Genomic DNA, 21,076 nt, shown 5'->3' with positions numbered 1-21,076 from the left:
AGACAAATCAGACTCCTGAAAGGGGTACAGTAGTCTGGAAAGGTTGAGAGTCACTGCTCTAGTCTATTTGTAACAAACCTAATTCAAAAGTCTGAATCCCTGGATTCTGACTCTTAAGAAGTTCTCAAGTGGCATTTTTCTTACTTTGTCTATCTTTGAATTTCAGTCATTATTGATGGAAATGTTTTTCTTTGGTTTGTGTGTGTACAGTGAAATTGATGTTTACTGACATTTACCAGTACAAATCTAATCCTTCCAACCCTACTAATAATGGAATTTTATGCCTAAACAGATCTTTCTTCTGAATATCCCCAAGTCCGTATCTGCTGACATTAACAACAAAAATAATTTTTTGTTTTACTACTTTTTGCTCTGGGTGTGACTTCAGAACCAAAACAGCTGTGGGACAAGGAACTGGATTCTTTTTTGGTTCACATATCAACAGACTTGTTCATGAGGTTTCAATTGCACGGTCATGTTGCAAAGGAAGACGGCGACGTGCAGAATTTGTACTGTTTGTGGTGATGAACCAGAAGGAAAGAACCCAGGTTGACTTTCAGATCCAAAGCTGAATGTGCAAGGCTGGCAATTAGTTGCTTGGAAATAAAAAGATGTTGTTTTTTGATTAAAAGGAGTCCTTGAGAAGAATCCCATAATGTCATTTTTATAGTTAGGTTTTGTCTTTCCTAATGGATTTTATATTTCACATGCTCCTAAGGGTTCACTTTCAGTGACTACATTAACTAATTTCTTAACACTGACTAGCAAACATTTTTTCATGAAAATTGTTTTTGATCTTTTTCAGTAACAGATTGTGGCAGACCTCCTTCAATCCCCAACGCAGACATGATTTGGAACAACATTTCCCAGCTGGGGAGTGCAGTGCACTACCAATGTAAAAAGGGATTCCGCAGCATAAATGGGAGGAATACGTCACATTGTACTTATAATGGATCCTGGGAAATTCCAGCTCTAATATGTAAAGGTAGGAGTGTAATGAAATCCTCTGCCTTTTAATTGTAGATGTGTTTTTAATTCAGCTTCAAACTTTACTCTTGGGGAAATTCCGCACCACTGCGCATGTGCAGAATTTATGTCCCCCGCAGATTTCTTTGCTTCCCCACAGAAAAATGACTTTCCGACGGGGAAGCAAAGGGAAGCCACAAGAGAGGTCACGCGACTCTCCCCAGCAGTATGTTTCAGGTGCCCAGGGCAGCTGGCAGAGAAGTAAATCACTGTGGGATGGGAGGCGGGACTGGGAAAGACCTGGCTACCTTGCGCTGGGCTCAGCTGGTAGTCCGGGCTGGGTTGAGGAGGACAGGACTTCCTCTTCCCCTGCATGACATCCGGGGCTGGGTCAGACCCACCCCCAGATTTCTCCTCCGGCTGCAGGAAGTTCTGCAAACTCCCCCCCCCCCCCCCGGATTCCTGCAGCCATTGCTCCTCAGCTGCAGTGGGAAGGATCACTGTACAGAGAGCTGCTCCCCTGTCCACACAACCCTCATGCATCCAGACCCCTTCATACCCAGAACCTCCTGCTGAGCCTCACTCCCTCCTCCCCCCCCCCCCAAAACCCCCCCCCCCCAACAAGCCCCACTGCCCCTGCATCTGGGCCACCCCAACGAGCCACCTGGATCCCCACCTCACTGAGTCCCAGTCTCCCAGCATCTGGACTCCCCTCCTGAGCCCTATCCCCCTCACACCCAGACTCCCCTCCCCGCGAACCCCAACCAACTTCACCTGGACCCTCTTGTAGAGTCCCATTACCATTGCACCCAGTCCCACCCCCCCAACAAGTGCCTGTGCATCTGGATCACCCCCACATCCGGATCCCCCACTCAGCTGCCCGCACCCAGATTGCCCCAGACAGAACCCTCTCAACCCACACCTGGATCGCCTCCACACTTGGATCCTGCCTTGCTGAGCCTGCCTGCCTATACCTGGTGCACCCAGTATGGAGGTGCAGGGCTCTGGGGTGTTTTGGGGGCAGGCGCGGTCCTTGTGCTGTGTCAGAGTTGGCTGCAGCCTCACCGCTGAGTCCGGGGTGGGGAAGGGGGGAGCTGCACAGTGATCTCCCACCTCTGTGCAGCCAGTGGCCTGTGCTCCCCAATGTCATACTGGAGCCTCCACATTTATTTGACAAATAAAATGTGCAGAATTTTGCAGAATTTTAAAATATTGTGTGCAGAATTTTTAATTTTTTGGCGCAGAATGCCCTCAGGAGTAAAACTTGTGTCCTGAAACTAGGATAGGGGGAAAGCCAAAAAAAGCCTGTTTTCGTTTACTTTGTAGGGGTTAATCCACAACATGTTGGGATGTCAGGCTTACATGATGCACACATGGCAGTTCTAAAAAATGTAAGCACCAGGCTAACTTGCAGCAAGATGTTATGGCCACATTCTTCCTTTACCTTCATGTTTGTTTCATTTTTCATTTTAAAAAGAAATTGGCATAACTACCGAGTCTGCATAATGAATTTATGACCTGCAAAATTTTATTTTAAAAGCCAAGGAATTTTTTTTTAGCATATAGAACAGGGGTCGGCAACCTTTCAGAAGTGGTGTGCCCAGTCTTCATTTATTCACTCTAATTTAAGGTTTTGCTTGCCGGTAATACATTTTAACGTTTTTAGAAGGTCTCTTCCTATAAATCTATAATATATAACTAAACTATTGTTGCATGTAAAATAAATAAGGTTTTTAAAATGTTTAAGAAGCTTCATTTAAAATTAAATTAAAATGCAGAGTCCCCCGGACCGGTGGCCAGGACTCGGGCAGTGTGAGTGCCTGTCAAGGTTCCTTCCCCACTCTGAACTTTAGAGTACAGATGTAGGGACCTGCATGAAAACCTCTAAGCTTCTCTACCAGCTTAGATCTGCTTTTGCTGCCACCACTCCCAATGTGCTAAGTCCCTTCCCTGGGTAGCCTTGAGAGACACTTCCACCAATTCCCTGGTGAACACTGATCCAAAACCCCTTGGATCTTAAAACAAGGAGGAATTAATCATTCCCCTCCCTTCTTTTTCCCCCCACCAATTCCTAGTGAGTCCAGATCAATCCCCTTGGATCTTAGAACAAGGAAAAATCAATCAGGTTCTTAAAAAGAAGGCTTTTAATTAAAGAAAGAAAGGTAAAAATCATCTCTGTAAAATCAGGATGGAAAATAACTTTACAGGGTAATCAAACTTAGAGCCCAGAGGAACCCCTCTAGCCTTAGGTTCAAAGTTACAGCAAACAGAGATAAACACTCTAGCAAAAGGTACATTTAGAAGTTGAGAAAACAAAGATAAAACTAACACACCTTGCCTGGCTGTTTACTTTCAAGTTTGAAATATGAGAGACTTGTTCAGAAAGATTTGGAGAGCATGGATTGATGTCTGGTCCCTCTCAGTCCCAAGAGCGAACAACCACCAAAACAAAGAGCACAAACAAAAGCCTTCCCCCCCCCCCCCAAGATTTTAAAGTATCTTGTCCCCTTATTGGACCTTTGGGTCAAGTATCAGGTTACCTGAGCTTCTTAACCCTTTACAGGTAAAAGGATTTTGGTGTCTCTGGCCAGGAGGGATTATAGTATGGTACACAGGAGGGCTGTTACCCTTCCCTTTATAGTTATGACAGTGCCACTGAAAATCAGCTCGCGTGCCGCCTTTGGCACGCATGCCATAGGTTGCCTACCCCGATATAGAAGATCAGAAGACCTTTTGTATGGGCCTGATCCTGCCATCTTTACCCCCAGAAGATTAAAGGCAGTAGAATCACAACCTGTTTTGTACACTCGTAACTAAAAGCCACAACAGACTTCTAGACCCTTTGTGCCAAGTTTCAGCCTGAAGGGATTTTCTCTATCAAAGAATTAGCCTCAAAAAGAGATGCTTATAATCAACGTCATCATCTAGATTTAGAGACTGCCTTTGTAGTAATATAGTGCAAGATTAACAGATGTTTTAGACTTCAGTTTTTGTATTGAACATTGCACTCGTTTGTGCCGTTGGGGTAGAGGTGTCACAAATCCTCTCTCAGATTGTACATCATTATTTGCTGTCTGTTGCAGATGATGTTCTTCTACCTTATAATGTCAGCATGTTTTCCCTAAAGACTGGAAACGTGTCTGGGACTGCTACAGCTTCACAGGCCTCTATCCTGCAGAGATATACATACTTGCTTAATTTTACACACTTTGGCTAGTTGCATTGAAGTCAATACTGTGATGGGTTGGGTCACAAAGACCCCCTTGGGACTGTCACCTGATGGCGCTGAGACTACCTCTGAGCCAGTTCTCCCTTCCAGCTTGGGACTTCAGTACCTTGCCTTGTTGAGCCAGACACACTAACCTGCTGCAAACACAGACCCAGCTCTGAACCATGTCCCCCACAAGCTGCAGACTTAACAGAAAATGGCTTGGAAAATCCTCCTGTCTCTAACACCCAGACACCCAGTTCCCAATAGGGTCCAAATCCGTTTTACTCTGTATAAAGCTTATACAGGGTAAACTCATAAATGGTTCACCCTCTATAATACTGATAGAGAGATATGCACAGCTGTTTGCTCCGCTGGGTATTAATTACTTGCTTTGGATTAATTAATAAGTAAAAAGTGATTTTATTAAATATAAAAAGTAGGATTTAAGTGGTTCCAAGTAATAACAGACAGAACAAAGTAAATTACCAAGCAAAATAAAACAAAAACTTGCAAGTCTAAGCCTAATTACAGATAAAATCTCACCCTCAGAGCTGTTCCAATAAGCTTCTTTCACAGACTAGACTCCTTTATAGTCTGGGCCCAATCCTTTCCCCTGGTGCAGTCCTTGTTCCAGCTCAGGTGGTAGCTGGGGGATTTCTCATGACTGCAGCCCCCTTTGTTCTGTTCCACCCCCTTTTATAGCTTTGGCACAAGGCAGGAATCTTTGTCTCTCTGGGTCCCCACCCCTCCTTCTAAATGGAAAAGCACCAGGTTTAAGATGGATTCCAGTACCAGGTGACATGGTCACATGTCCTGTGAGACCCCAAGCCTTCATTCTTCCTGGCCTGACTCACAGGAAGGCTTGCAAGTAAACAGAGCCATCTACAGTCAATTGTTCTGGTTAATGGGAGCCAACAAGATTCCAAACCACCATTAATGGCCCACACTTTGCATAATTCTAATAGGACCTCAGAGTTATATTTCATATTTCTAGTTCCAGATACAAGAATGATACATTTATTCAAATTGGATGAACACACTCAGTAGATTATAAGCTTTGTAATGATACCTTACAAAAGACCTTTTGCATAAAGCATATTCCAGTTACATTATATTCACACTCATTAGCATATTTTCATAAAATCATATGGAGTGCAACGTCACAAATACGACTACTCACGATGTGTAAAATTAATGAGGTGTATACATGTTTGCAGAATCAAGATCTTAACTGTGATCATCCACAACAAAGGGGCTTGAATCTGTAGTCCACTCTCAGGCAAGATGGTCGATGAGTTTTCAATGGGAGGCAAAAGTGCAGAAGTTAGCCCCAGTAGTTGTCCCAGAGAGTTTAAAATAAAAAAGCCTTTCTCTGGAATGCACAAGGATAATTCGAATAATGGAGAAATTTTAAAGAAACAGCTCTGATAGCGTTGGCTGAGCTAGGGAAAAAAAGCAATGCAAAGCTTAAAAATATATTTTAACACTCCTTTGAGGTAACTGATGACTTTCAGAGGAAACGAAATGTCTGTTTCAGTAATGATGCCTTTCAGATGAATATGATCTTAAGGTTCCATGTAATTAATAATTCCCATTAAAATGAGGAAAAATCCATGCACAGCTACAAAATTTCTATTATTTCTTTCCATTTTCAACTGCCTTAAGGGTAAGTGAACTTCATGAAATGACTAACCTAATTAGAACTGAGAGGGAGGTTAAGAAATACCCTTTGAGACTATGCTCTTTGATAAATAACCACATTCCCCCATTTTTCTTGTTGCAATTGCAGTGAAACTCCCTTAATTTGCATTGTCAGTCTGCTGAAATCCCTGGTACCAAAAAAATTTAAATTGAATGAGAGATGTAATTAAATACAAAAACTCTGTTAAAATAATTGACATTATTCAGAGTCATTGGTGCTAAGCATCTCTCAGGATTAGGCCAGAGCGAGAAGCTTCTGCCGATAGCTGGCTTTACATTGACTCTGAGGGTGTGATCCTTTGGGCGTCTCCTTTTTCACTGGGTGTAGTCAGTCCATTCTGGTCCTTCTAGATACATGCACAATTCCACTGATAGAGGGCAGATGACAAATCAGCCATTTGCATGTGCATTGTGTCATGCTGCATATGCAAATGTAGGCACACAATTGCACTTGGACCTTACATCTCCTTTTTGAAAAGAGCATCACCCTTAATTAAATGTAAATTTGTCACAAGTTAGTGTAGAGTAACTTATTTGAAAATGGCTTCTTTTCCAAGGAATATGAACACGTTAACTTCCTGTTGTTTTTCATTACAGAAGTAGATTGTGGCATTCCTCCACCAATACAACATGCTGAGCTATTGTGGAATCCCAGTTTGAGTCTTGGAAGTGTGGTGCAGTATTCATGTCAGAAAGGATTTGAATATGCTGGAGGAAACAATATTTCAGTTTGCACAGAAGAAGGTGTTTGGGTAAAAAGCACTTTAACATGCACAGGTAGAGTGTGAGCTACTCTAAGAATCAGAACTTTATTTTTATTTAGTACAAAAGAAGGAGAAGAAAGTAACAAACCTGAGCTTTATTCTGTGGAAAATCTTTCTTCCGCCTTTCCTCAGATCTAAATTACTGTTTGTGGGCCCAGAATATGACATACAGTAGTTTGGAAAGACTTATAAAGGTTTATTTTTAACAAGGTGGAAAAGAGTGAAATAACACCCTCCCCAATCTGTTTTCTTCTTGTTGAGAGGGTTCTACAGATTCTTGTGTTGCACTCTAGCTGCTATAAGGTAGGACAGAAAGTGTATTGAGCCAGACTTGCATACTACAGATGCATCACTTTGAACCATACAAGAAAATGGTACAGGATAATAATGCATATAAAGTAGTGTTATTGACACTATAAAATGTATAAGCCCCTTCATTTTCAGTTTAAACCTTTTTTGCCAAAAAAATTCCGGGTTTTACAAAAAATAGTATTGTTTTTTCTGATTTTCACTCTACTTCGGTATCATTCAAATATATAAAAAAATCACTTGTTTTATTAGGAAAATACAATACATTGCATGAGATACATGTACAACAATAATACATTAGTCTGTGTATATGCAAAGCTGCCTATTGAAGTCAGACTATGTATTAGTCTAGAAGATACACACAATAAACAAACAGGCCTGCACGCAAGCACTGAAGTGCGTGTGCATCTGAATGTACTGATGAATCTCATGCCCACCACATACACATTTCAAGCTGTTAGCAGATAATGGTTTAAAGATTTGACAAACTAAAATAGGAAGAAAATGAAAATCTGTATCAGAATACGTTTCAGAACACAAGGAAGTATTCGAAAGTTTTTAAAAAACATAAACAGGAGAAAGGGATGAAGTTGAGTGTATGCAAATATAACAATGCAGTGCAAATGGTGGGGCCCAATTATTAAATGTAAATATTTAAAGGCTAATAGTTCTAAGTCTACAACAGTAAACTGTTTATTCAAATGAAAAGCTTTATTTGGGGATTAGAGATCTATTGTTTTCTTAAAGTCAGAGGTGGCATTGTGTTTTGAGTTCTGTTTTAGTTCTGCAGCAAGCCACATTGATGAACGAAAGTCAAAGCATTAATCTACTAAATACTTTTTTCTCCTTTCTTTCTGTTCACCAAAATAAACCCCGATAGATAGCCAGAAAAATTATTAATAGTTATTTGCACTGATTTTCACCTGTTTTTGTTGTTGTGGTAATAAACACTGATAAATTCCCGGGAAAAATGAAATAAAATAAAAACTGAAAATGAAGGGCCCTAAAAATGTATCTTTTGTGAAGGGTGGAGAAAGGGCCCATTGGATATTTTAAATGGAAACTTAAAATGCTTTGTTTTTCTCTTTCGTTGAATGATGTCAAATATTATAAAGTAAAAGGGCAAGAAGGAATAACAGAGTAAAAAGCATTTTCATTCACACTGTGTATGTGTGTTAGAAATGTACCACCATGTTTAAGTCATACAGCATACTTCATTTCCAGTCTCCCTGGACATCCTCTCCTGATACACATTCACCCTGCTCTGACTTTCAGCTGGGCTTCACAGTGCTACTTTCACCTTTGCTTCCTGTCACTTGCTCATCAGAGACCGGGTATGATACCTTATCCTTTCTGCAACCCTGGTCACAATACCAAGACACCCCCAACACACTCCCCCATAACGCTTTCTGCTCTGGCTGTCTCCCTTCACCCTGGTCCCAGAGAACTCCTGCATCTCTCTCCTAGACAGTTATCAGTATCCAGAGACCATATTTGGTATCTGCTGGTACCAGTGTTCCCTCTAATTTTTTTACATCCATGTGCAGAATGCATTTTGTGTATGTGCACCAATATGGAGGTGATGTGTGGTGGGGGTGGGGCCGAGGGGTTCGGCGTGAGGGAGGGGGCTCAGGGCTGGGGCAGAGAGTTGGGGTGTGTGGGGGGGTGAGGGCTCTGGCTGGGGGTGAAGGCTCTGAGGTGGGACTGGGGATGACAGGTTCGGGGTGTGGGAGAGGGCTCAGGGCTGGGGCAGAGGGTTAAAGTGTGGGGGGGGTGAGGGCTCCAGCTGGGGGTGGGGGCTCTGGGGTGGGGTTCGGGATGAGGGGTTTGGGGTGCAGGCTGCCCTGGGGCCGCGGTGGGGAGAGAGGATTCCCTCCAGCTCTCTCTCGCCACAGCAGCTCGGAGGAGGGGCGCCTCTCCACAGCCGCGGCAGGGCTAGGCTGTGTCGGGCCGAGGGAGGGGTGCCTCTCCCCAGCTGCGGCAGCTCTGGCTGGGCTGGGCCAGGGGAGGAGCACCTCTCCCTGTCTGCGCGGCCCTTGATAGCCTGCTGCATGGCCATGCAGCTTTGACGGGACTTAGGCTGGTACTGATAATTACTATTTGATATTTGGATAAATCCAAAAATTATGGATTCCTCCCATCTAATCAATTTACTTGTCTTTATCCAGAGAAAACAAAATCTAAGTGACGTTTCCACTAAAAATAAAATCTTATCAGAATGTTAATAATAATAATGATAATGATAATAGTTAGCTCTTACATAGGCAATGCAATGTCTATTCCAGGTCACAGGGTGAGTTACGTTTTAAAGACTGAGTAAAATATCATCACTTGTATGTTTGCATCTGTCATTATAGCAAAGGGCTGGTGTGTAAATGTGGTCTATTTTCATGACAATTTTGCAAGGCTGTCGTCAGTGGTTTCTAACCCACAACGAAGGGGTTAGTTTTCCATATTCCTATTCAGATTTCTTCTGTGAACCTCTTGCTTCACACCTAATTTTTAGTCCCAGCTGTGTATAAATAATTCATCCTCATTAGTACGGAATCTAATTAGAAAAAGTGTTGCTCGAATCTGAGGGCACCGATTCCACAGCCCCAGTTTTCTCAGGAATCAGACCCCCATCAAACAATTAGAATAATAATAGTGAGAGATTAAAAGGATCTGATTGGTCCAAGTTCTCATAAAGGGTTAATGTGAAACATTAAATCCAGACAGCTGATAATTTGATAACTTCTTTAGTGGCCTGGAAAATCACAGGTGGAATCTGCGTTTATGGGAGCCATTGTTTCTTAGATCAACGAGATAGGATCCAACTACAACAAGAAACAAAACAGTCTATATTTTTGTTCAGCAGTCTACTTTAGCTTTTTATATTTGAAACCAAGTTAATAATTACAGAATTTCTGATTGCAGATATCAATTCATAATGTCAGAAATCTCTTTCAGATGCGGGGAGGCCATGCATGGTAGGCCATGCAGTTCCAGCCCACCTAATCCAGTCCATTCTGACGCCATTGCTTTTTGTATGATTAATATATCTTTCCATTGTGAACATGATCACAACTGCATCTCCTACTCCTGTTTTTGGTCACTTTGCTCCAGCATATGAATTACTTTGCCCCTATTGTATCCTGGTAACATTTTTAGACCAAAGGAAGTAGTAAATCATCAGCTCTCCCTCGGTTCCTTCCTGCATGATTGTCTCTACCTATAACTTTGCAATTTTTCTGTGAGCTGTCTGCACATTTAGTTTGTGGAGGAGGAAGTTCAGCTGAATTGTGGAAGTCCCCTTGTAGCTTCATAGTTAGGGTTCTGTTGAAACTTTATAAGCAATAATTAATTAAACATGAAATGCTCATAAACACTTCTCATAATATACTATAAAAAGTTATGGAGAATAGATACGATGTATCCTTGTCAAATAAATCCTGTCCATAAACACCCTCCCCCCCCCAAAAAAGAGGAGAGAACTATGGAGAAGAAAGTGTCTAGGTTCTATGGTAATAAGTGCACTAGAAAAGCTTGGATAGACGCTATCATTGAAACACTGTTTTTTGTAATTCTGATGATCTTCCTTGAACGTGTGTGTACTACAAGGTAGTAGCAGATAGCATCTGTTGCCTATCATTTGCAGATGTTGCTACAATGAAAAAAGCAAAACAGAAGAAAAGGGGAAGAAAGTATTTGTTTTTCCTCTCTGTTCTAAATCCTGTGAATCTGTGGAAGTGGCTGAGGGAAAGCTGTTTTTATGCATTTTATGAATTTAGTGTATGGATGTTTTTAGCTACTTTTAGAAGGGAATGTAATGGAAGTGGAGTTTGTTTTATGCAGGTGTTTCTGACTGGAATGGGCTACATAATCTTTTACTGATAAGCCACAGATTCCGGTCTGGCTCAGGTCAGTCATGGCCCTAAGTTGCTACCATCTGAAGGCTGATTGGTGACACATATGAAAGGAGCTGGTCGGCTTAGGCATGTTCCTGGTAGACAGTTCTCTGCATCACAAAACGATTGGTCGCTTCGAATGGCGCTAGTTGGCAGTGTCATTGATGGTCTTAGCAGACAGAGAAATCAAGGATTGCATTGATCAGGGAAACTGAACTACCTTGAGCTATAAAAGTGGTTCCCTTAGAGCAGCGGTTCTCAAACTTCATTGCAGTGTGACCCCCTTCTGACAACAAAAATTACTACACGACTCCAGGAGGGGGGAACCGAAGACTAAGCCCACCCGAGCCCTGCCACCCCAGGCGGGGAGCCAAAGCCCTGGGCGGCGGGGCTTGGGCTTCAGACTTGCTGGGGCGCAAGGCTGACACCAGCCTGGGTGACCCCATTAAAATTGGGTCACAACCCACTTTGGGGTCCCAACCCATAGATTGAGAACCCCTGCCTTAGAGCATGGCAGCCGAGGTGCGTGCACTGGCACTGTACTTGCCCTGTAGGTGGAGGCAGTGTTTGAATTGAAAGCAGGCGAGTGGAGAGAATGCTGATGTACCCATGGTGGACCGTTATCTGTCTGAAGACTCAGCCTTTCCAATGGTTTCATGGGGGCTAGAACAGTTCGTGTAGTGGGGGGGTGCTGAGAGCCATTTTACCAAACTGTAAACCCTCTATATGATGGAAACCACTTCAAGCCAGGGGGTGCGGCCATGGGTGGCGGGTATAATAGGCCAGAGGAGGCTCTGGCTCCCCTGGTGCTGCCGCAGCCACCGGACCCCCGGTTGCGGGGTTTGGCAGTGAATTTTTTGCTTTATTATGCTCCATGCAAGGTCCCGGGTGGCTGAGTAGCACATGCCGCCTCCTCAGCCGCCCAGAACCTGCTTGGTTTTCCCCTGGGCAGTGGGTGGGTCTGGGGAGGGGAGGCAGGCACAGCTGCAGCCAGCCCTGGGTTCCTCCGGGCAGGGGAGGCGCGGGGCTTCGGCCAGTCTGGCCTGGGGTTCCTCTGGGGGGCGGGAGGCGCGGGGCTCTGGCTGTGAGGAGGGCGTGGGTGGAAGGGGCGGAGCTGGAGGCTCCATCCATCGCCCATGGGTGTAGCAGCACCCCTAGTTCCAGCACCTATGCCTGGGTTGATCATATTTGGCATGAAAGTTCCTCTTTCTGCCAGAGAATTTAAAAAGTGCTGGAAAATGAATAGATAAGATCCGAGCCTTAGAGTCATTTCCTTCTTTGTTTCTCTTGTTCTCACCCCATTTCTTTTCTTCCCGCTCCCATTTTCATCTTCAGGTCATTTTTCTCTTTCTTTTTGTTTTTCTCCCTCTCATCTCTTCCCACCAGCTCCCTTCCCTGGCTTTTACCAACCTTTGTGATACTTCCCCTCTTTGCCCTCTTGCTATATTCTCTCATGACCTCTGACTCCACCAGTACTTCCCTCCATGCCCTGGCCCCGGTCCCCATCCCTTTACCTCCAGTTTTCCGAAATCTTCCACTTGAGGTGGATGTTGGGCTGGATGCAATGGTTATTAAGAGGTTTACAGTACCAGCTTTGCTTTTGAACTTTAATTTTATGGAACAACAGTGTCATCCAGTGGCTTTCTACATTAAGGACAAGTTCAAGTTCCTTTTCTTGAACTAAAGGAAATAATTCCTTTCAACTTCTATTTCATATGGGAGTCTGAATTGAAGTGGATATTAAACATGTTCAGTCCTTACTTACATAATACAGCCTGCTGTGTTTATTAATCACAGTACATACATAGTATACATTAGACAAGTGAGTAGATGTCTTGGTATTGCATGGTACTGGATAGCATATTTCTTACACTGATTAAACATCAGTTCTGTACAGTTGCACATAAACAAGATGGCCATTAAGAGAACACCTGCAGTATTCAAGAGAAAGAGATGAAAAATACTATCTTTTGAAAGCGTATACAATTTGGTTATTTGTTGCTGAATAAGAATAGGGCTTGGATTTTCTATGGATTGTTATGATCTTTTGGATAAAATTATACTTGAATACAGCTGCATAAAAAGGCCTAATGTTTGGTTAGTTTTTCAGAGAATTTCAGTCACCTTATCTAAAAAAGACATCACAAATAGAAAACACTCAACAAAGAGAAATGACCATGACTAGTGGGTTGGGTGTTTTCAGAGCAGACAAAAGCGGTAACGTCTATACAAGGAGAGATTTTAAAAGAAGGGATTATGTAATCTGAAAAGGAGAATGGATGAGGAGCTTTCGTAGAGGAATATAAAAATAAAAAATTGGTATAATGAAGGCTATTCAGACACTTGTGTTTATGCTCTTGCACAAGAAAGAAACAAGGGGACGTACAAAATTATAAAATAATGTATTGGGGGGACTGCACGGCTCAGGGAACTGCTTGGTCAAACCAAAAACCAGGTATGGATTTAGGATTTCAGTACCCGTCTATCTGAACCTCTAAATCTGGGGATAGGAGTTGGGCAATGAATGTTCAGATAAGTGGGTCCAATTCTGGACCATCTGTAGTAATGGGATGCAGAATCTTTCAGCTCTAGGTCACTGGTTTGAGCCTGGTCGAGGGTGGTAGTGACCAAGATTTGCTGCTTGGATAGGTATCCTCCTTGCAATGCATGGAATGGCAAGTTTGTCTGCAATTTAGCAGAGAGGCCAAAGCTTGAATAGGCACGGAGACTAAGTTGCTGTTCCATCTCAGTCATCGAGTTATTGGGGGGAGAGAGTATACTGGTGGGGAAACTTGCATTACTGCTGCTCATGCTTTCCTATGCTCAGGCCAGTCTGTGGCTTAAAGAGAGGACTACTGGCTCCTGGGCTGTCATCCTGGCATCTTTAAAATGTAGGGAATTTCAGTTTTTAAATAGAATAATTAATTTTTGTGAAATGGCAGCAAACAATTAAAAGGAAACACTTTGATACACGGTGGATAACTAACCTGTGGAACTTAGTGCTGGATGCCCTAAGCAAAGTGTGGTTCAGTTATAGCATAACTTAAGAATGACCATACTAGGTCAGACCAGTGGTCTGTCTAGCTCAGTATCCTGTCTTCTGACAGTGGCTGATTCCAGATGTTTCAGAGGGAATGAACAGAACAGGGCAATTTGAGTGATCCATTCCCTGTAATCCAGTCCCAGCATCTGGAAGTCAGAGGCTTAGGGACATTTAGTGCATGGGGTTGTTTCCCTGACCATCTTGACTAATAGCCATTGATGGACCTAGCCTCCATGAACTTCTTCTTTTTTTTTTTTTAAATCCAGTTCTCCTTTTGGCCTTCACAGCATCCCCATGCAAAGAACTAATCTGAGTTTAGGATGGGACCTTTTTCTCCCTCAACCTCTCAGTTTCAGGGCTATGCATCTCTAGGGATGGGGGAAGAACATATTAGCCCTAAATACATGTCTTGATTAATGTGAATTGCATTAATCGTTCTTTTTATCCCTTGGTTTTCTATGTAGATTATCAGAGATTGATTTCACTTAACTTTTTCTTTTTCTAGCCTGCTTTTTTTCCCTGTGCTTACAACTCTTGATGAGATTTTCTTTACCCAAATGCTTATATTTCTGAGCTAGTTTCCCATATCCTCAGTACACACCCTGGCAATTAATGTGCTGAGGTTCCAAATGTAGTATATGTTAACTTTAGTTATTTGTTATTTCTATATCTTTTCAGTTTATCTAGCGTGACTTTCATTTTCCCTCCTCCCCCTACAGTGAAGGCAGCCATTGAAAATGTGTCTATATTTAATCAAACCTGTGTGAAGTGGAGAAGGAGCACTAGAGAAACCAACTTGAAGATGGTGTATTTGGTAAGCAAGACAGGATGTTCGTGGTTTCTCCATTGCAGGACTGTCCCTTGGTACATTGGCACTTTGGCTGAAAATGGTATTTTCCACACTGCTTTCTGCTGACTTCCTCCCACTTAGTCCCCAGTCTGCGTCCTTTCCTCCTTCCAAAAAATGTCCTTTTTGTGCTCATTTGAATGCAGTGATGAAAGGAGATCAGATGGGTGGAAACTCCACAGGCAGAGAATGAGTGGCTCCAGTGTTAGAGCCCAGGTGGAGTGCCCCTTGAAAGTGTGGCCTTCAAAATCCGTAATTATTTGATGGGAGTTACGGCAGTAATTATTTGGTGAAGTTACTGAAATGTTTGCAGCAGGAGGACTCTTGCGAAGCAGCAGCAAATCAATTAATATGGCAACAAACTTACTGTAATGGACACCAACGAAGGGAGTCATTCTGAATGCTGTGACACACCAATCCCTGAGGTGTTTGGTAGTGTTCTGGGTATACCACACACTCAGTGCAAGAGCCGTAGGTGCGCCAAGCGCTTCAGGTATTAGCCTTTGGTGGGTTTCAGTAAACACTTGGAGACTGTGGTGTATCACAAAGGATCACTTTATTTTTTGCCTTATAAGTGCTTCTCTCCCTCCCTCCCCCCCATAAATAAACAGTGCAGTTACTCTTGGCTTTAAGATACAAATAAAAGATGGCAAATGTAAGATACAACAGGTCTCAGTCAAGCCCCTAAGGGCAGTGCAATACACGAGCGTCAAGTTGGTGCTCCTAAAGCCTAGTCCAGGAAAATTCACCCCAGGTCGCCTCTTTGCCAGAGATAATCGTGCACTGGCCTGCAGATCCCCCCAGCCAGAGTTCAGTCCTTTTATCCAGCTCCTATAATCTTACTCAGGTCCATCCCCACAGGCCACTCCTGGTTATCCACCATCCACTGCTACCACTGGTGGCCCCTTACCAGTGACCTGCTGCTTCTGAGGCCGGCTGTCAACCTGTCAGTCCCTAAACTGCTTGGCCTTCTCTCCACAGTCCGCTCCAGGCTGTTGCCTCTAGCTCCTGCTCCCAAATAGACTCTGGCTCCCTTTCTCCAGAGTCCTGCTGGCTGAATATTGCCCTGTGTGTCAACACAATATCTGGTAATAGGCCAGCAGGTTCATTTCAGTATGAAAATGATAGAGAATATAGCAATGACTTAATTAAAATAGCAGAGAATCTGTTAACAGGGCAGCACAATGGTCAATGCAACAGAAAATAAGGAGCAAATTGATGAATATAGTAAAAAAGCAATCAATGTGCCAAGACGAATATAGTTGCAAATACAGAATTGAATCCATGAGTACAGTAGGGGACTTGTTGATAGAGTAGAGATTTGCATTGCATAGGGTAAGGTGATAGATGATAAAATGAGAGAATATGCTGGTGGTTGCATGGAGTTACTGAAAACACACATGCTGACTGCAATACTCGCATTCATAAAATACACAGCGAGTGCTATAGAACTCAATTTTTGACTTTCTTTTCCTTCAAAAGTTTCATGTACAAGGGCGAAGATGGCATCAGAAGGCATTTTTTCATGAAGCAACGTTTAACTTCACGGCAGAGGAAGAAAGTCCAGAGCTGTGCCTAGACCTAAAGGCAGGCACTAACTACACTGTGAACATCACTGTATTGTCTCCTGAGCCCTCAAGACCAGTCACTGTAACAATCAGTACAGTTGGTAAGTGTCATGCTGTTTGATTTACCTAGCTGTTAGCGTTAAGGGAAGGCAGCTCAAATAAATATGCTCATGTGGCTGATTCATCCTGGCTCTGGTCAAGTGGGTGAGGGATTGCCATTGTGAGGAGTAATGTATTTACTGGATTTAAAGCTCTAGATGACGTGGTTGCTGGAGAGAAGCTGCATGAAGGACCATAAAGTATGGTCAGGCCAAGCAGGCCTTGAAAGGAAAGACCGTGAGATATGGTCAGGCCAATTAGTTGCTGGAGGGAAGCTGTGTGGGAGGGACCAGGAGATACATGGTCAGGACTTCAGTTTTCCACTGTTGGGCACCATCCGAGGGGTACAGAAATACATTGCCTGTAGTGTGTTTTATGAAACTTGCCATGTTTTTGTATTGGCAACAGTACATTGAATGTAAATACGTATGCAGAGGATGATACTACTGGAAAATATTTTCTGGTATAAACATTATTTTCTTAAAATCTTTTAAAAAAAGGGAAAAAAATAACTTTGAATAGCAGGGCGTAGTTTGGGTCCAACATTGTTCTCTCTCTGTGTGCTTGGCTCTTCTTTTGTTAATAGTGAGACATAAGTGCATAAAACCAGAGCAAAATATCAGAGTTGAAATCCACCATACAGGTCTGAGGGGAACATTTAGAGACTACCGAGGCAACGTAGCCCACCGGAGAGAGCACAGGTCTGGGACCCTGCAGATTAGGTTCTGTTCCCAGCCCTGCTGTTGACCTGCTGTGTGACCGTGTTACTTTGCTTCTTAGTGCCTCGCTTTCACCTCCAGTTCTTCATCTGTCTTGTCTGTTTGGATTGTTATCTCTTCAGTGCCGGAGCGCTCTCGTATTGTGTGTTAGTACTGTGCATAGCACAGCGGAGCTTCTAACCGTTACTGCAAATAATCAGTTGTAAATGACAAGAACATCGGGTTAGCTTTTAAATGCAATAAGGAGGAAATGTACCTCGGTGTCAGGACAATGTTTTTTGAGAAGCTATGACTTTTTTTCTTTTCTTCTGTTCTGTAGAAGAGGAAGGATTCAGCAATGTTTCAGTATTTAATGATACCTGTTTGAAATGGAAGAGACATTCTGGAAGAATTGGGGTGAAGGAAACCTACCTAGTGAGTGAGACATGTACTGTACTTTTTATTAATAGCTGAAGAGAAAAGTAAGGTTTGGGATTAAAGATTTTAGTGGAAGTTTTAATAATCCTAAAAAAAAAAAAATTGCTGTGAAAAAAGTTAGTCATTTGACCTGACTTTTAAACAGCTGTGTGAGGCTCCTGAGTTTTTTTGAAGAACTTATTAAAAGTTTGTTTGGTTTATTTCTGTGATAGATTCACATACAGGCACAACAGGGATACTTGGTGAAATCCTCCCATGAAATGATGATTAACTTCACCACTGAAGAAGAGAACCCAGAGGTGTGTTTGCCTCTACACCTGGATGTAAACTACACTGTGACTATCACTGAGGCATCTACCAAGGTTCTTTTACAAATCCCCATAATGCTCCCAGCAACGGGTAAGTGCCGTTCTCCTGGACATTATCTCATGTTTCCTTGTACTCTTCCGTCTGTCAGTGTCCGTCTGGTGTTTATTGTCTTATACTTCAGTTGTAAACTCTTTGGGGGCAGAGACTGTCTTTTGTTCGGTGTTTGGACAGCACCTATCACAATGGAGTCCTCATCCTGAGGCTCCTCGGTGCCATAACCATACATATCAATTATAATAATAAGAGTAGTAGGTTAAGTTTCTAGTGCAGTGACTGTGCATAATAACAGGCTTACTTGGTTTGAATTCTGACTATTCCAATGAGAGACATTTGAGGTTCGAAGAAGATAAGCAGAGGGGCAAATCTATGAGGCAATCAGTCTTAAATTGTCACATTAAGGAGGTAAGTTCCTCTCTTATTGCTCCTTCTCAAAACCATCAGAGTTACTGGAGATGTGCAGGGACATTAAGAGGATATCTGATTGTCTTGTCTAAATTAGGGATAAATACGGTATGGTCTGTATTCAGGCAAAATGCCCATTGACTGCCGTGAGAGATTTGCTTGACAAAGTACTGGAAGATTTGTTCTTTTTGATTTGCATTTTCTTTGGGGTATAAAACATCTTTTTACATGATATGCAAAATATCCTGTGAATTTACAGTGCTGTAGAAGCGTGACTGTTAATAACAACGCATCACTACGTCTATAGCCTTGTGGGAAGAAGGATGAAATGAATGCTTTAAAAAACCAGCAAGAATGAATGAATTAACCCGACCGCAAGCACTGTTTCAAGTCTAGACATCACCCTATACACCTTCCTAAAGTGATTTCAAACAGGTTGTTTTCTTTAAGGTTTCATAAGCCACTTTTTCCTTTTTGCAAATGTTCCTGGGAATGCACCATTTCCTAATCCAGTCTTCCTTTTTTATTGCCATATAATTTGTGTTAACCGATGCAGTCCTCATATTGTAGAGCTGCTTCATACACCAATTTAGAGATCTATAAACCAATCAGTCTTGTGAGATCAAGAATAGTCACTCTGCAGCTTGAGATCAGGGAGCATCTCTCTGGTGGGTGTCAGTAGTTATAGATCAGACACGTTTGTTCTTGCTTTAAAGCTTCTAGAGGACAGTGTTGTTACATGTACACCCACACGTTAGTGAAGTGCATTACCTTGAATGCAGAGCACAGTATGCAAATTGCATACATACTGCACTAGCAGGAATGCTCAAGGCAGAGCTAGACTGCTTCCCAAAGCCAGTTCAGACTGGATTGGCCTCCAACAGAAGAAGGATCAAATCTGTATGGAGAATCCTAAAACAAGATACACCATGCTCATCGAAATGATAATTGCCTAGATAGAAGTACTGTAGTGTCGTCGTCTTCTTGTGAAATAATTAGACTTTAATGTCCTCTTTGAGGACTTTCCAGCCAGTGGAAGTGAAACTATCATACACTAAAAACCAAAACCTAATTGTTTGTTTTTGTTTTCATTATTCATGGCATTCTGTGTCAGCTTGGTACTCGGCAAAATAATCTCTAGAGCTGTACTTGCTCCTTCACTTTGATCTCATATTCATAACTTCAGGAGTCTACAGAGTGGAATTAAAACATCCCTTCTATTTTTGCATGCTCTATTTTATCCCTTGTAAGAGGCACATCACAGAGCACATTAGAGAGGGTGAGGTGAATGGTACTTATAGCTTATTGTAAAGATAACAGCAAAAATTTCCCTTTGGTGTTTATTTTTCTGCGTGCAGAAGAGGAATTGCTCAGCAATGTGTCCATATTTAATGAAACCTGTGTGAAGTGGCAAAGAAAAGTTGCAAGAGCTGGGTCAAAGGAAACATACACAGTAAGTGAGACACAATTTGTATGGGGGGGGGGGGGGGGGGGGGAATTTTGGAACCAATCTGGGCAGCTGAACCGCTTTGAAGATTTGTTTAGCTGGGTTTGCTACAGTGTTGAATGAAGGGTAAATTGTTTTCTCTTTCTTTCCAGTAAGAACCATATCGCACTTTCAGTGAGGCTGGGTAAACAATTGAGGGGAAAAAATACATCCCCGTAATCAGGTTGGGTAAAGGGTTTACCAAACTTTGACTAATGCTTAAGCCCACTTCTGTTCAAATATGAAAAGCTACAGGGAAATTAACAGCAAATATAGTACCATTAGATACTATAGCATTGGGAGAGAGTCGTTTGTTATATATTTTGTGTTGCAGAAGTGCCTAGAGGACCCAGTCATGGACCAGGGCCCCATTGTGCTAGGAGCTGTACAAACATATGGCAGTAATTTTAATCATTTTAGTAAGTGGGAAGAAATTAAGGCTCTGATTCAGGAAATTGTCCATATTCAGCAGAGCACTTAGACACATGCTTAAGTGCCATTGAAGTCACTGAGAGGCAAAGTGATTTGTCCAAGGTCAGACAACAAATTTGTGGCAGAGCCAGGAACAGAACCCATGTCTTCTAACTCCCAGTCCCCGGCTCTAAGCACCAGATCATATTTCCTGCCACACGTGGATGTTGGGAACATTTGTTTTAAGCAATGAAGGAATATATTGAAACCTCACATCTAGTTCAGTAGATTAATCTAAAGAACCTGTTTTAGTGTGTTGCATTTTATTTATGTGACTTTTTGAAAGGGCCTGTCTTTGGCTCTAGGTACTTCTGTAATATTTAAATATGCAAAAATAAGAATAAAATGTGAAATATAAAGGCATAGAAATTAAATTATCCAGGTTGGGCAATTCAGCTAATAATTTGATGATGATAATTCCCACATTCAGGCAATGGAGATATCCCAGTGAAAAGCCCAGAGAAAAAGTTGACTTTTACAGCATGTTCAGGTGGTTAAAAATTCCCATCTCTAACAGACCAGGGTGTGAATAAGTTCCAAAGTTGGGGGCCATTCCTGGAAAATGACCTGCTACTATCCCCCTCTCTTATACACCACAAGAACCATTAGCTTGAGTGCATTTGTTGCTCACAACTGAGGTGGGGAAGAGGCAGTGTACAAAGTAGTCTTAGCCTAAAATTATTAGGGTTTTACAGGTCAAAACCAATTCCTTAAACCCGTACTGAACAGGTAATAGGCAGTGAGTACAAACTAAAGACCACTGGGATAATGTGCTTCCTGCACTTAATTGAGTAGTTCCATTTTGCACTAAATTCAG

At 42.4% G+C, this 21,076-nt stretch overlaps 1 protein-coding gene across 1 annotated transcript in view; it reads left to right on the top strand.

Moving 5' to 3' along the window:
• Positions 1-21,076, top strand: part of SUSD1 (sushi domain containing 1) — a 92,425-nt gene that overhangs the window by 33,217 nt on the left and 38,132 nt on the right. The window contains exons 7-13 of the mRNA XM_034774362.1: positions 806-985; positions 6,476-6,655; positions 14,601-14,695; positions 16,211-16,397; positions 17,434-17,528; positions 17,744-17,930; positions 19,661-19,755. Of these exons, the coding sequence (XP_034630253.1) occupies positions 806-985; positions 6,476-6,655; positions 14,601-14,695; positions 16,211-16,397; positions 17,434-17,528; positions 17,744-17,930; positions 19,661-19,755 (1,019 nt within the window). The remainder of the gene's footprint in view (positions 1-805; positions 986-6,475; positions 6,656-14,600; positions 14,696-16,210; positions 16,398-17,433; positions 17,529-17,743; positions 17,931-19,660; positions 19,756-21,076) is intronic.

This window comes from Trachemys scripta, chromosome 6, assembly GCF_013100865.1.
Source record: "Trachemys scripta elegans isolate TJP31775 chromosome 6, CAS_Tse_1.0, whole genome shotgun sequence".
NCBI lineage: Eukaryota > Metazoa > Chordata > Testudines > Emydidae > Trachemys > Trachemys scripta.
The sequence above is the reverse complement of the archived record's forward strand: the minus strand, read 5'-3'. Positions and strand labels throughout refer to the sequence as shown.